The sequence below is a fragment of the Podarcis liolepis genome (genome assembly GCF_965112155.1).
Source record: "Podarcis liolepis genome assembly, chromosome: Z".
NCBI lineage: Eukaryota > Metazoa > Chordata > Lepidosauria > Squamata > Lacertidae > Podarcis > Podarcis liolepis.
This window is the reverse complement of record NC_139570.1, coordinates 41,866,630-41,879,767: the sequence shown is the minus strand read 5'-3', so window position 1 is coordinate 41,879,767 and position 13,138 is coordinate 41,866,630. Positions and strand designations below refer to the sequence as shown.

General features: G+C 48.8%; 1 protein-coding gene across 2 annotated transcripts in view; it reads right to left on the bottom strand.

The window, feature by feature from the left end:
• The window catches only part of ARRDC1 (arrestin domain containing 1), a 53,532-nt gene that overhangs the window by 21,654 nt on the left and 18,740 nt on the right, over positions 1 to 13,138 (bottom strand). For both annotated transcript variants that reach the window (XM_083485978.1, XM_083485977.1), the window contains exon 2: positions 5,062 to 5,172. In XM_083485978.1, the coding sequence (XP_083342104.1) occupies positions 5,062 to 5,172 (111 nt within the window). The remainder of the gene's footprint in view (positions 1 to 5,061; positions 5,173 to 13,138) is intronic.

The window sequence follows — 13,138 nt, the reverse complement described above, 5'->3', positions numbered from 1 at the left end:
CTCCAAATTTCAGCAAAGTATACTTGTGATTTAGTAAGAGACATGCATTCTTCCCCCCACCCCCGTGAGTCATCAATCCTTTTTTTTTTTTTTTTAAATGGCCAGGGGCATTGAAAGCTGGAAGTGGCACAGGCCTCTCTGGACCTCCGAGAAGGTCTGCTGATGGACCTCTGTGGTCTGAGTCCGTCTGGTGACTCAGCTCTTGTGCATGTAGTAAGCTGCTGTTGAGAGGTTTATGTGACGCACAAACAACTCCACCTGGTTGCAAATGGAGGTGATGTCAGAGGAAGGATGGGAATTCAGACACAGAGGGGTAGACATAGCCAGGCTTGTATCTGCACACGTGGCTTCAGCTTGGTGTCTGAAGGCATGGAAGAAGGAAGGGCCCTTTTTGGCTTGCTTTCTGGAGTGCAGACAGACTACCCAGCCAGTGGGTCAGTGTTGCTTCCCCAAAGACTCTGTGAAATGTTTTACAGGAACTAAGGAGGTCCAGGTGCACCCAGAACTACCAAGTTCCCATTAACCTGGGACCAGTTTACCTTAAAAAATCACCTTACTCCATGAAGGCCTGTCCGACTGCTCCATTCTGCAGAGCAGGCAGGTGCCACGTAACACTCATTCTGCATTTGTAGGAAATCAATCTTTTAGTGTGGCAGCACCTGCAGTTTGGAACTCCCTGCCTATTTACATCAAGCATAGACTTCCACTATACTCTTTTCAGTGCCTGCTAAAAGCATTTCTGTTTAGGCAAGCTTACCCAGACATGTGGGTTAAACCACAGAGCCTAGGGCTTGCTGATCAGAAGGTCGGCGGTTCGAATCCCCGCGATGGGGTGAGCTCTCGTTGCTCGGTCCCTGCTCCTGCCAACCTAGCAGATGTTTTGGGACTACAATTCCCATCATCCCTGACCACTGGTCCTGTTAGCTAGGGATCATGGGAGTTGTAGTCCCAAAACATCTGGAGGGCCGAGTTTGCCTATGCCTGGTTAACACTGATCTGGGCTCCCACCCAGGCCCTGATGTCAATTAGCAGAACTGCAGTAAAGATGGGACTAATGTAACCATTAAAGGTTAAAAGAAAAAGAAAAAAGGTAAAGGACTTCTGGATGCTTAAGTCCAGTCAAAGGCAGCTATGGGATGCAGTGCTCATCTTGCTTCAGGCCAAGGGAGCTGGTGTTTGTCCACAGACAGCTTTCCACGTCATGCGGCCAGCATGACTAAACCAATTCTGGTGCAACAGGACTCTGTGACAGAAGCCAGAGTGCACAGAAATGCCGTTTACCTTCCCACCACAGTGGTACCTATTTATCTACTTGCACTGATGTGCTTTCGAACTGCTAGGTTGGCAGAAGCTGGGACAGAGCAACAGGAGCTCGCCCTGTTGCGGGGATTTGAACCACTGACTTTCCAATCATCAAGCCCAAGAAGCTCAGTGGTTTAGAGCAAAGTGCCATCCACTCCCTCTAATGTAACCACTAAGCCTGGTTAAGATAAACCACCTACAGTTTCATCTAAACTTACCTCCTCTTGTAAAAAATGCTCCGAATTATCTAGTAGTTTGTGAGCACCACGGCATGTTTTCCCTACAAAACCAGAAGACAGTGGCCACAGAGGCTGTTTTTCGCTATAATACTAGCACTTGGAGGTTACCTAATGAAAACCTACAGACCAGGTAAATTCAGGGAAGGCAAAATAAATCGCTTCATGCAACAAGCAATTTATAGAGGAACTAGGTGTCGCAAGGTGTGACGGACACAGACTTAGGTGGCTTCCGAAGGGAGTTAGACAAATCCATAGACAAGATGTCTAATCAATAACTTTTGGCAAACAATAGCCAGGTAGAACCCCCATGTTCAGAGGCAGCATGCTGACAAATAATCAGCAGAAAGATGCCCTACAGCCTCTCAAGAGCCAGTGCCCTTTAAAGAGTCAGAGCCCAGCAATCCAGATTCAGACTGGAGTACGCGTCTGCTGCAGAACTTGCCAAAACACTTGGAGGGATGAAATCCTCAGCTGGTTTTTTTCCGTTTTGCTCTGGGCATTTAAAGGCAGAAGAGGAACCTCCTACTGAAGGCAACAACCTGAAGTTTGTTCTCTCTCTCTCTCTCTCTCTCTCTCTCTCTCTCTCTCACACACACACACACACACACACACACACACAGGGCTCTAAGCAAGATCCCAAGGCCACCTGCAACAGCAAAGGAACACCACCTTGTGGGGCTTGAGGATCGAAGCTGGAGCAAGATTTCGGCTCAAGGTGTACAAATAGCTTCCCCTTACCTTGCTTCAAAGTCCACAGTCAAGCAGAAGTTGCCAAGCGAGTCTGGCTGCTCCCTTCGGCCACATTTCCCATTTTTTTCAGTGCGTCATTTGAAATTCCTCTGCTCTTACACACCCTTCCCCTCCCCTCCAGTGTACATTTACTAACAAAGCACCACTGTGCAGCAGTGGCTGCTGCTGTTTTTTCACCAACTAGTTTCGATGCTCAAAATTAATCTGTGCCCTTTGCAACCTGTTTGCCAGCCAGTGGAAGGCGCCAATCATTCAACCCTAGAGTGTCTCTGGAATGTGGCCAGGTCCCCTATACACCTTACACCATGGATCTGTGCCAAGTGGCTCATTAACAGGAATCTTTCAGGTGGGCAGGGGCTCTTTTGAAGAGGAGGCAGCCCCCAAAGAAAGACGCTGTTCCCACCAGGGAGGAAGCCATTGTGCCCAGAAAAGCAACTTTTTTGTACTAGTTAAATGCCCTTCCTTCTGAGGGACAGGATGTATGCAAGAAGGGGAACTTGCATTATTGCTGGGAGCACACTAGTTCTCTTTAATATGATACTGCCTTACATTGTACATGGGGCTGCCCTTGAAGGTAGCAGGGGAACTGCAGTTGGTACAGCAGGGGCCACCAACCCTCCAAGGCCCACTTGAGCGCATTTGGGGGTTTGGGAAAGTTCTGTAGGCGCCACCAGCCCAGCCACCTTTCTCTCTGCTTCTCTGAACTAGCAAGAGACAAATGATTACAGTGGTACCTCTGGATGCAAACAGGATCCGTTCCGGAGCCCCGTTCACATCCTGAAGTGAATGTAACATGCAACTGCGCGCATGCGGGTTGCGTTTTGCCGCTTCTGCGCATGAGCGTGACGTCATTTTGAGCGTCTGCGCATGCGGCGAAACCTGGAAGTAACACGTTCTGTTACTTCTGGGTTGCCGTGGAGCACAATCCGAAAATGCTTAACCTAAAGCGTATTCATCCAAGGTATGACCCTTCACCCTAAGGTCCCAGCACAGTATTATAAGGAATTTTAAATTTAAAGCGCACAAACGTTTTGCTTTTTCCAAGAGTTCTTGTTAAAAGCTGTATACCCAATGGAATTAATCTGAGCCTTGAAAAGCATATAGAGCCGAAAGTGGAAGTGGGAAAGGGTGTCACTCTCTCAACTTCCTCCTTCAGCTCAGGGCTTGATCTCCTTCTGCAGGGCCTGTAAGACAGAGCTATTCCGCCTGGCCTTCAATCTGAATTAGCCTGATCCTCTCTTCCCTTTTCTCTTCTATGAAGAAACCCTTTCTGGGACCCCACATTTAAATTCTTCCCTGGTCTCCTTGCTGGCCCTAGTAGGACCAACTTGGCCAGTTAGCCCTGGTGATCATTTGATGTCTACTGCCTGGGTTCCCCCCCCCTGCCCAAAATGACCCCAGAATTTTTGAATTTTATTGATATTGATGCTGCATTTCACATTGTATTTTATGCTATTTTTAATCATTGTTTTATATTTGCTGTTAGCCGCCCTTAGCCCGATTTTTAAACCGGGAAGGGTGGGGTATAAATGAAATAAATAATAATAATAATAATAATAATAATAATAATATGCACTTCTCAAGTGTGGTGGTGGAGAGGTAATGCCCCTCAAAACCAGTGCTTTAAAAAAAGAAGAAAAGGTGTCAGTATTCACCACGAAGCTGTTACAGCAAGTGCTACACTTTTAACATTTGGAAGAAAAAGGCGCTGGTACTGTGAAGTTAAAAAGCAATACTCACCACCCAGAGGATAGTAGGTGGGGAGTGGGTGCAAGTGAAACACCTCAAGGGCTATCACTCATGACCAAGAGGACACAGGGGAGTGGGGGACTCAAGAGATTCATGGGCACCAGAGGAAGACCCTCTTAAATACAGAACCTTGCCAATGCTCAATAGTTCTTCCGGCTTCCAATCCGTTTCCAGTCCCAAGGTTCTGGTGCTCATCTCTAAAGGAGGTGTGGGGAACCTCTGGCCTTCCAAGAGTTTGTTGAACTGCAACTCACATCAGCTCCAGCAAGCATGGTCAGTGTGGCCAGGGATGACAGGAGTCAAAGTTCAGCAACACCTGGAGGACCATATGCTTCTTGCACCTGCTGTAAAATCCCACATGGTTTGGGACCTGCCCACTCCCATTACCAACCCACCTGCAAACCAAGGTCACCTGCCAATGCTGTATTCAGGATGCCCTGCAAGATGCAAGGCAGGTGGCAACTAGAAGGGGAAAGGCAAGAAGAGCATTTTCCACTTGTTAAGCTCTTCCCCCCTGCCAAGCAGACACCTGGTTTAATAGCATCTTCTAATAAAAGGCGAAAGGGCCAATGGTTTGACTCAATATAAGGGGAGAAGCACAATGGCCTCATAATACCGGGGTAGGGGGGAAACAGACTGTAGATACCGATTGCCCCATTGCATATCTACCCCTCCCCCCTCTTTTCTCCAAGGAGCTCAAAGCTAGCCTTACTGGTCCCCCCCCCTCATTTAATCCTCACAACAACCCTGTGAGGTAGGTGAGGCTGAGAGGTAGTGACTGGCCCAAGGTCACCCACCGAGCTTCATAGCCAGGTGGGGATTTGCACCCAGGTCTTCCAGGTCCTAGTCTGACACTCCAAAGGCAGAGTTAGAGACTTATGCATAGCTGTGCTTTGACTTTTACCAGCTACCAGGAAAAGAGTCTGAGACCTCTTCAGGAGACAGTACAAGTCCTTGCTGCCACACAACTGTTTCAACAACCAGACCCATCTACATCCAGAGTTTCCTCCTCCGATCATACCTTTATCAGCCATTGAAAGGGTTGTATTGAAGTACTGCTCCTCCACAGTCCACGCAGTGTCATTTATTTTGCTGGAGACCCCACAGGAACCCACACAGCTCACCTTGATAGCTGGAAAGGAGAAGAGAAGAAGAAGAGGGGAGGAGAAAATATTAGCTTTCTTGGCAAGCCAAAATAAAGAGTATCAGTATTTATCAGCATATCAACTTAGGAAGCTGCCCAGTGCTGAGTAAGGCAATCAATTCTCTGAAGTTGAGGAACCTTGTGGCTCCCTAACTATGCTCTGTTAGAAGTCCAGATGTTGCTGGCACCGAGCCGTGACAGGGTGTTCTCGGTGTCTTAAAACAGTGGTACAAATATATCCAAGGTTCCTCTAATACAGACCTGTCCAACTTTTCATACCAAGTGGACCACAATAACTGCCTTGTGGGGAGGGACAGGAGTGAGGTCAACATTTGATGCTCCTCCAGCCAGAGTAAGTGAGGCAGCAGGCTTTGGGAAGGAGGCACGAGGCTCTGGCACGGTCCTAGAGCCCTCATGCCTCCTTCCCAAAGCCCAGCATCTCAATAACCAGGCTTTGGGAAGGCAGTGTGAGGGCAGTGGGCCATCAAATGTTGCCAACGGCCACCAAAAAAGTCCCCACGGGCTTTGTGCTGGGCCACCCTACCCTAATACCATGTCTGTATGCCATGTTAAGAGTGGGACAGAATGAAGAAGTTCCATATTGCCCAAAATGTTCTTCTTGTGTCCTGCCCCAAATGATGAACATACAGACTTGGCACTGGAAGAGATTCTCTCTCTCTCTCTCTCTCTCTCTCTCTCTCTCTCTCTCCCCTCCCCTCCCTCCCTTTCTCTTTCTCTCACACAAACAAACACGCACTGTACTTGCAACCCAAATATTAGAATACGGTATTTTTTCTCTATAAAGCAATCACCCAATTTATGATTTAGGTACGTCTCCTAGCAACGCCTTTCTCTCTTATGCTATTCTTGGCGGGGGTAGGCTGGGAGGGTGGAACCAAGCAGTTTTTAGCACATATCCAATAGCAATGTCCTTCACAGTGTCCTGGCAGCTTGTTGACCCAATAGAGGGTTCTGTCAGTACCACGGGGATATTTTGTCCACGTGCCCCTGCACCCTCCAAAATCTGCTGCAGATGGGTGGTAGGGCAGAACAGCATGACTGGGGACAGAGGGAATAGGCAAAAAAATGGCTTCCCACTGCAGTGCTGCTGACAGAATCCTCCGCTGGACCAGACAGCCATCTGTCAATAATGCCACCCATTGCAGACAAAGCTTAGTACAGAGTTTCAGTTAAGCAAGGTAGGCATCTAAGCCACCAATTGTGCTCCAAACTAAGTCTGCAAACCAGCTCCAAAGTCCCAATGAATTAAATCAGCTTTTAAGTTAAGATACCCACTGCTTTCAGTGAATGCCATGTCAACTAAAAAGGATAGGAAGCTGCCTAACACAGAGTGAGACCCTTGTCCCATCAGCTCAGTAGTGTATACACTGACTGGCAACAGTTCTCTCTGGGGCTTCAGAAAGAGGGCATTCCTAGCACTTCCTGGAGATGTCTGGGATTAAAACCGAGACCTACTGCATGCCAAGTTCACTGAGCTGCAGCTCTTCACCCACATAGCCAGGAAATGTATGCCAAGCTACACCCTCATTGCAAGGAAGCGAAAGCAGGAAGAAAACAACACAGAAATCAGTTATGAAGAAATTATGTTTTTTTAAAAAAAAAAATATCACATCCATAATTATTGTTTGCATCTGTCTGTCTTGAGAGACGATAGAGTCTGCCTTTGGGGATGAAACCAAACCTCTGCATTAGCAGCACTAAAATGACCTCCCTGGAATGCAAGCCTGGGCTGCCAAGATGACAAGACACCCCTCTCAGCCTCACTGATGTGGTCCAAAGAAAGCAGAGCGATACATTTGGCACCAGCTTGGCAGTTGTGGCAGGAGGTGTACAAGGTGCCACCCAACCACCCAATCTTCTCCTGCAAGGCAGCAGAAGTTTAGAATCAGAGTTTTCCTTCTCCTAGTGGGGCTACCTTTCCAGGTTGGTGAGCCCCATCTGCCCCACACTTCCCTCTACAGCAGCCTTTCTCAACCTGTGGGTCCCCAGGTGTTGGTGAACTACAACTCCCATCAGCCCCAGCAAGCATGACCAGAGCTCAGGGATTATGGGAGTTGTAGTCCAACAACATCTGGGGACCCACAGGTTAAGAACCACTGCTCTACAGCATGGGTAGGCAAACTAAGGCCCAGGGGCTGGATCCGGCTCAATTGCCTTCTCAATCTGACCCACAGACGGTCCAGGAATCAGCGTGTTTTTACATGAGTAGAAATGTGTGCTTTTATTTAAAATGCATCTCTGGGTTATTTGTGGGGCATAGGAATTCGTTCTTTTTCAAAATATAGTCCGGCCCCCCACAAGGTCTGAGGGACAGTGGACTGGCCCCCTGCTGAAAAAGTTTGGTGACCCCTGCTCTACAGCACATGCAGAAACTGCCTTCCTGACCATTGGAGCCACTCTTGGTCTTTTTGTCCACTCAATCTTCCAGAGCCTGTCTTCATGTGCGCAGGAAGACCCTACCTCACCAAGGATTTCAGACCCATCGGCTGCCCTCACCTGGTTTAGCCAGCCAGTCAAAGCCATTTCCTAGGGTGTGGCTGTTGCTACAAGCCGACAGCTTCCAGGAGCCCCAGGTGAGAACTGAGTGCAGAGTGGAGACCAAAGGTGGGCAAACTGCCCCAGAAGAAGCACAATTTGTTCCCTACCAGAGATGCTACCCCTCCCCTAACACCAGTGTTAGAAACTGGGATAGGACTGGTAGGAGCCATGGGGCTCATGGGACCTAGGTTGCTTGCGCCAAAACAAAATGTCTTTTTTTTCTTCTTTTGCCCTGCTACCGGACCAGGCAGCCGTGCAGACACGCCCCCCCCCCCAATGCTGCTGGGTGAATCAGGTGGTCTGCTGATTTTGCCATGTCTTTTGCTATGACACTACTGCACAAAAAACATGATGCACCCGGCAGTGGGGGGAAACGGGATTTGTTTATTTAACTTGCTGCTGGGCTAATCAGGGGGTCTGCAGGGTAGCAGCAATTTATTTATTCATTTATGCTGCCAGGCAAATCAGAGGTTTGGTGGGGGTAGCGCAACAGCAAAAGGCACACGGTCTTTTGCTACCGCTGTGCTCGACAGACCAGCTGATTGCAGCCAGGCAAGTGGAGATGCCAGGCACCGAGGGCGGCGCCAGGACATTTCGATCCAGTCACAAAAGGAGATTTTTTAAAAAAGAGAACTGGAACTGATTACCAGAGTCTCCTAGGACCACGTAGGGTTGCCACATACCATAGTTGGTTCATCCAGCCCTGGCTGGCAGCAGCTGCCCAGAATCTCAGGCAGAAGTCTTTCTCAGTACCTGATCTTTCTTAGTTAGAGATGCAGGATAATTTCGAACGCTGCCTAACAACCCATACACCTCATTATTTCTTTGTTTGTTTGTTAAATTGATTAAATTTTTATACTGCCCTTCATTTGAGGATCACAGGATAGTTTAAATATAAAAACACAAAAATACATAGCATAGTTACAAACAAAAACAAGAACACTTCCCAATACAGTTTAAATGGCCATAGATTATTTAATTAGCCAAAGGCATGGGGAAAGAGGAATTGTTTTGTCTGGCACCTACAGATTAATAATTATATGTCAGGGGTTCAGGAGCAGAGGCAAGGGCAAGGGAGGAAACAGAGAGCGAGGGGGAGGAGGCAGAAGAAAAGATGAGTGATGACGACGACCCGAGATCTCCGAGTCTTTCCAGTGAATCAGAAGATTCACAGAAAGGAGCACCAGTGGCCAGGGCAAGGGGGGAGCCTAGGGGGACACCCCAGGAAGAAAGGGCCAGAGGGGGCTCAGAGGGGAGCAGTGGGAAATCGGGACCAGCGTCACCCACAGAGAGCAGGGGAGAGGAAGGGCGCCAGGTATCAAGCGCTGGAAGCTCACAACAGGAGGGAGGGCACGAGTCAGGAGTGGCCACACCTCCATCGGGGAGCGAAGAAACGGTCAGACGGAAAGTGGAAGGTTGGGCGCGCGCGCCAAGTTCAAATGCAGAGGAAGGTGGCGCAGTAAGCAGCCCGGAAAGGGAGCCAGGTCCTAAAGCCCGGCGCAAGGAGACAGGAGGGTCCGGGGGGTCAGCGTCAGAAGAATCCCGGAAGGAAGAGACCCCGGGGGGCAGAGGGACCCAGAGAAGAACAGTCAGACGGAAAAGGTGGAGTAAGGCTAGGGTATTAAGTTGGTGTACAGGGGGCGGAGACTCAGACGGAGCTTCGCCGGTCTAACCCTTAAGACGTAGAGTTGCGCGCAGCAGCTTGAGAATGGAAACTGTAACTCAATAAAAGACTTTTACAAGTGACCGCTGGCTAGCGTGATCCTCTGTGAGCTAGGATCTGGAAGCAGCTCTGACATTATAATTATTATTTTTTTATGATTATTATTTGTACCCCGCCCATCTGGCCCATCTCTCCAACAGAGATTAAGAATACATTAAAATGTCACACATTAAAAACTTCCCTGAACAGGGCTGCATTCAGATGTCTTCTAAATGTCACGTAGAGATAAACCTTTGACATCTAATGGGAGGGTGTTCCACAGGGCGGGTGCCACCACCGAGAAGGCCCTCTGCCTGGTTCCCTGTAGCTTTGCTTCTTGCAGTGAGGGAACCGCCAGAAGGCCCTCTGTGTCTGGGCAGAACGATGGGGGGTGGAGATGCTCCTTCAGGTATACTGGGCCGAGGCTGTTTAGGGCTTTAAAGGTCAGCACCAACACTTTGAATTGTGCTTGGATATGTAAGGAAGGTGCCAGGCAAGCCTTCTGGGGAGAGCATTCCACAAACGGGGAACCACCACAGAAAAGGCCCATTGTTGTGTTGCCAGTACTCCGGACCTCTTGTGAAAAAGGCACACAAAGTAGTGTCTCAGGGGATGATTGCAGGATCCAGGTAGGTTTCTATGTGGAGAGGGACCACATTTCAGGCTTCATAGGTCAAAGTCCGCACTTTGAATTGGGCCCCAAAACTAATTGGCAGCCAGTGCAATTGGGCCAGGTTTAGCATTATACAGTGGTACCACGCAAGACGAATGCCTCTCAAGGCGAAAAACGCGCAAGACGAAAGAGTTTTCCGTTTTTTGCGTCGTCCCGCAAGACGAATTTCCCTAAGGGCTTGCTTCGCAAGACGAAACGTCTTGCGAGTTCTTGCGAGTTTGTTTCCTTTTTCTTAAAGCCGTTAATAGCCGCTAAGCCGTTAATAGCCGCTAAGCCGCTAATAGCCGTGCTTCGCAAGACGAAAAAACTGCAAGACGAAGAGACTCGTGGAACGGATTAATTTCGTCTTGCGAGGCACCACTGTATGCTCAAATCATCTTGCCCTGGTGAGCAACCTAGCCACCGAATTCTGCACCAGCTGAAGTTCCTAAACCATCTTCAGAGGCAGCCCCCTGTATATTGCGTTGCAGCAATCCAGCCTAGAGGTTACCAGAGCATAGAAAAGAGAAGTTAGGCTATCCCAGGCAAGATAGGGGCACAGCTGGACCACTAGCCAAAGCTCATTGAAGGCACTTTGCACCACCGAGATCACCTGAGCCAAGAGACAACAATAGATCCAAGCTATGTACCTGCTCCTTCTGAGGGAGTGTAACCCCCTCAAGAGCAGGCAACCTCCCTTCCATCCTGTCTAGTGAACCACCCGCTATTCCAGTCTTATCTGGGCTGAGTTTCCGTTTGTTGGCTCTCATCCAGTCCATTACTGAGGCAAGACAATGATCCAGCACATCCACTGTCTCACCAGCAGAGGTAAAGTGGAAGTAGAGCTGTGTGTCATTAGCATACTGCTGACAACATACTCTAAACCTCTGAATAACCCCACTCAGTGGTTTCATATAGATGTTAAACAGCATGAGGAATAAAATTGTATCCCACACTGAAGGCTCCACGGGGCTGAAGAACACTCCCCAAGCATCACCCTCTGGAAACAACCAGACAAGTAAGACCAGAACCACCATAAAGCAGTTCCACCTACTCCTAACTCGGACAGCTGCTCCAGAAGGATACCATGGTCAATGGCACTGAAAGCAATGAAAAAGAGAGAATGTTTTGAAGTCGTGTTGTCATCCTTCTTACAAGGAGCCATGGGGTTATCCCATGGGGTTTCAACTTTTTTGAGTCCACGGCTTCCTTGACCAACTACATGCTTTCTGCGGCACTCCTGTGGGGCTCAGGAGCCCAGTTATATCACCCTTTGCCAGCCGAGCCAGCAGCCTCTCACCCCTTTTCGAACACCCTCCTTTGTGGAGTGTTTCCTCAACCTCCTCTCCCCTCTCCCTGGGGGTCCTCTGGGCAGGCACTGCTGCCACCCCTGGTATCTGAGCTGCCCTCCCCACACTGCCCCACAGGGGCCTGGGAAGCACCCCCTGGCCATCCCCAGAGGCACTATTCACCTGGGAAGCTTGTAGCCAGGGCTGCTGCGACTAACAGCTGTGCAGACCTTTTGGAAGCAGAGACATGAGAGGGCATCAGAGCAGGGAGGGAAGGTAAGAGAGGCAGAGGCCAGTGTTGCCCATGGCACCTCTGACCATCATTCAAGGCACCCTGGGGTGCCACAGCATACTGGTTGGAAATCACTGGGTTATCCCATTTCGTTCTCAACCACCTCCATTAGTTAAGCTTCAATACTCAGCCTAACCACTACACCACACTGCCTCTCAAACAGGACTCTGGTTTTTGTTTTAATTCTGCTTGTGTATCACTTTATGTACCGTATTTCTATCCTGCTGCAACTTATAAGGGGCTTCTTGGAAATCTTCTACCCAGATGCCAACCCACCCATTTCCTGCTCAGCTTCAACCACCATACACCTTGAGCCCATTTCTGGGTCTTAGGATTTCAGGTGTGGGTGATGAACAGTGCCCAATTTTTGCTGCTCTCCTTTAATCTGTAAGAAGAATATTAAGTCTGGTTCCAGACTTCTGCAACCCAAATAGCATCCTATAGCCAAGATTTCCTTGATTAATTTCTCTTTTGAAGCCTATCTCTAATATACCTTCACAGGGACAGTGTGTTTTACATTGATTTACGTTATACTGTATATTGGCATTCTCTGGCAATAAAAGGCAGCATTTTCATAATGCCCCATCTGCACTATGCATTTTAAGCATCATCATAGCACTTTAAACAGCCCTGGCATCCTGTAAAGAATCTTGGGAACTATAGTTTGCTAACAATGCTGAGAGCACCCTCCTTTCCCCTCACAGAGCTACAGTTCCCATAGTTCCTTGGGAAGAGCAACTGGCTGTTATGAACCACACAGGTACTTGTGGCTCTTTGAAGGAAATGGGGATCTCCTAGCAGCTTTTGGCACCCTTCGTGAACTACGATTCCCAGGAATCTTTGTGGGGAAAGCCAGAGTGGTGTGACACTGCTTGAAAGTACAGTGCAGATGGTGCTCTTGTTACTATTTTGAAGTGCAGGCAAACAAACACATTTGAGCACAACATTGGAGGCAAGCGCTATAGCTCAGCGGTAGAGTGCCTGCTTTGGAGGTAGAAAGTTCCAGGTTCAATTCCCACTGGCATCTCTGGGTAAAGTTAGGAAAGTCTGCAACCTTAAACCCTGGAGAGCTGCTATCTTCTAGTGTAGGAAATGCTAAGCTAGAGATAGCATTGACTCAATAGGAGGCAGCTTCCGACGTTCGTTCACTTCCAGCACTAAAAAGAGCATCTGGGTTGTGGGCAGCAATGGCTCTACATCACCCACCCCTTCCAAGATGATGGAAAGCCAGCACCAGCACAAGGTGCATGAATTCACCCATTATTTTTAACCCAATGGGGTTTTATTCAGCATTCAGGCAAATAGGAGGGGGGACAAACACACGGGCCACCTGGAAATGTGGCAGGTGGCCCAACCTGGCTCAAGATGGTTTGCCAAATCAATTTGCTGCTGCTCACCCGAGCGGTGGGTTACATGCATGATCAAAACAGCAAGCCTTGAGTCTTGTAGGGTAGGCATGA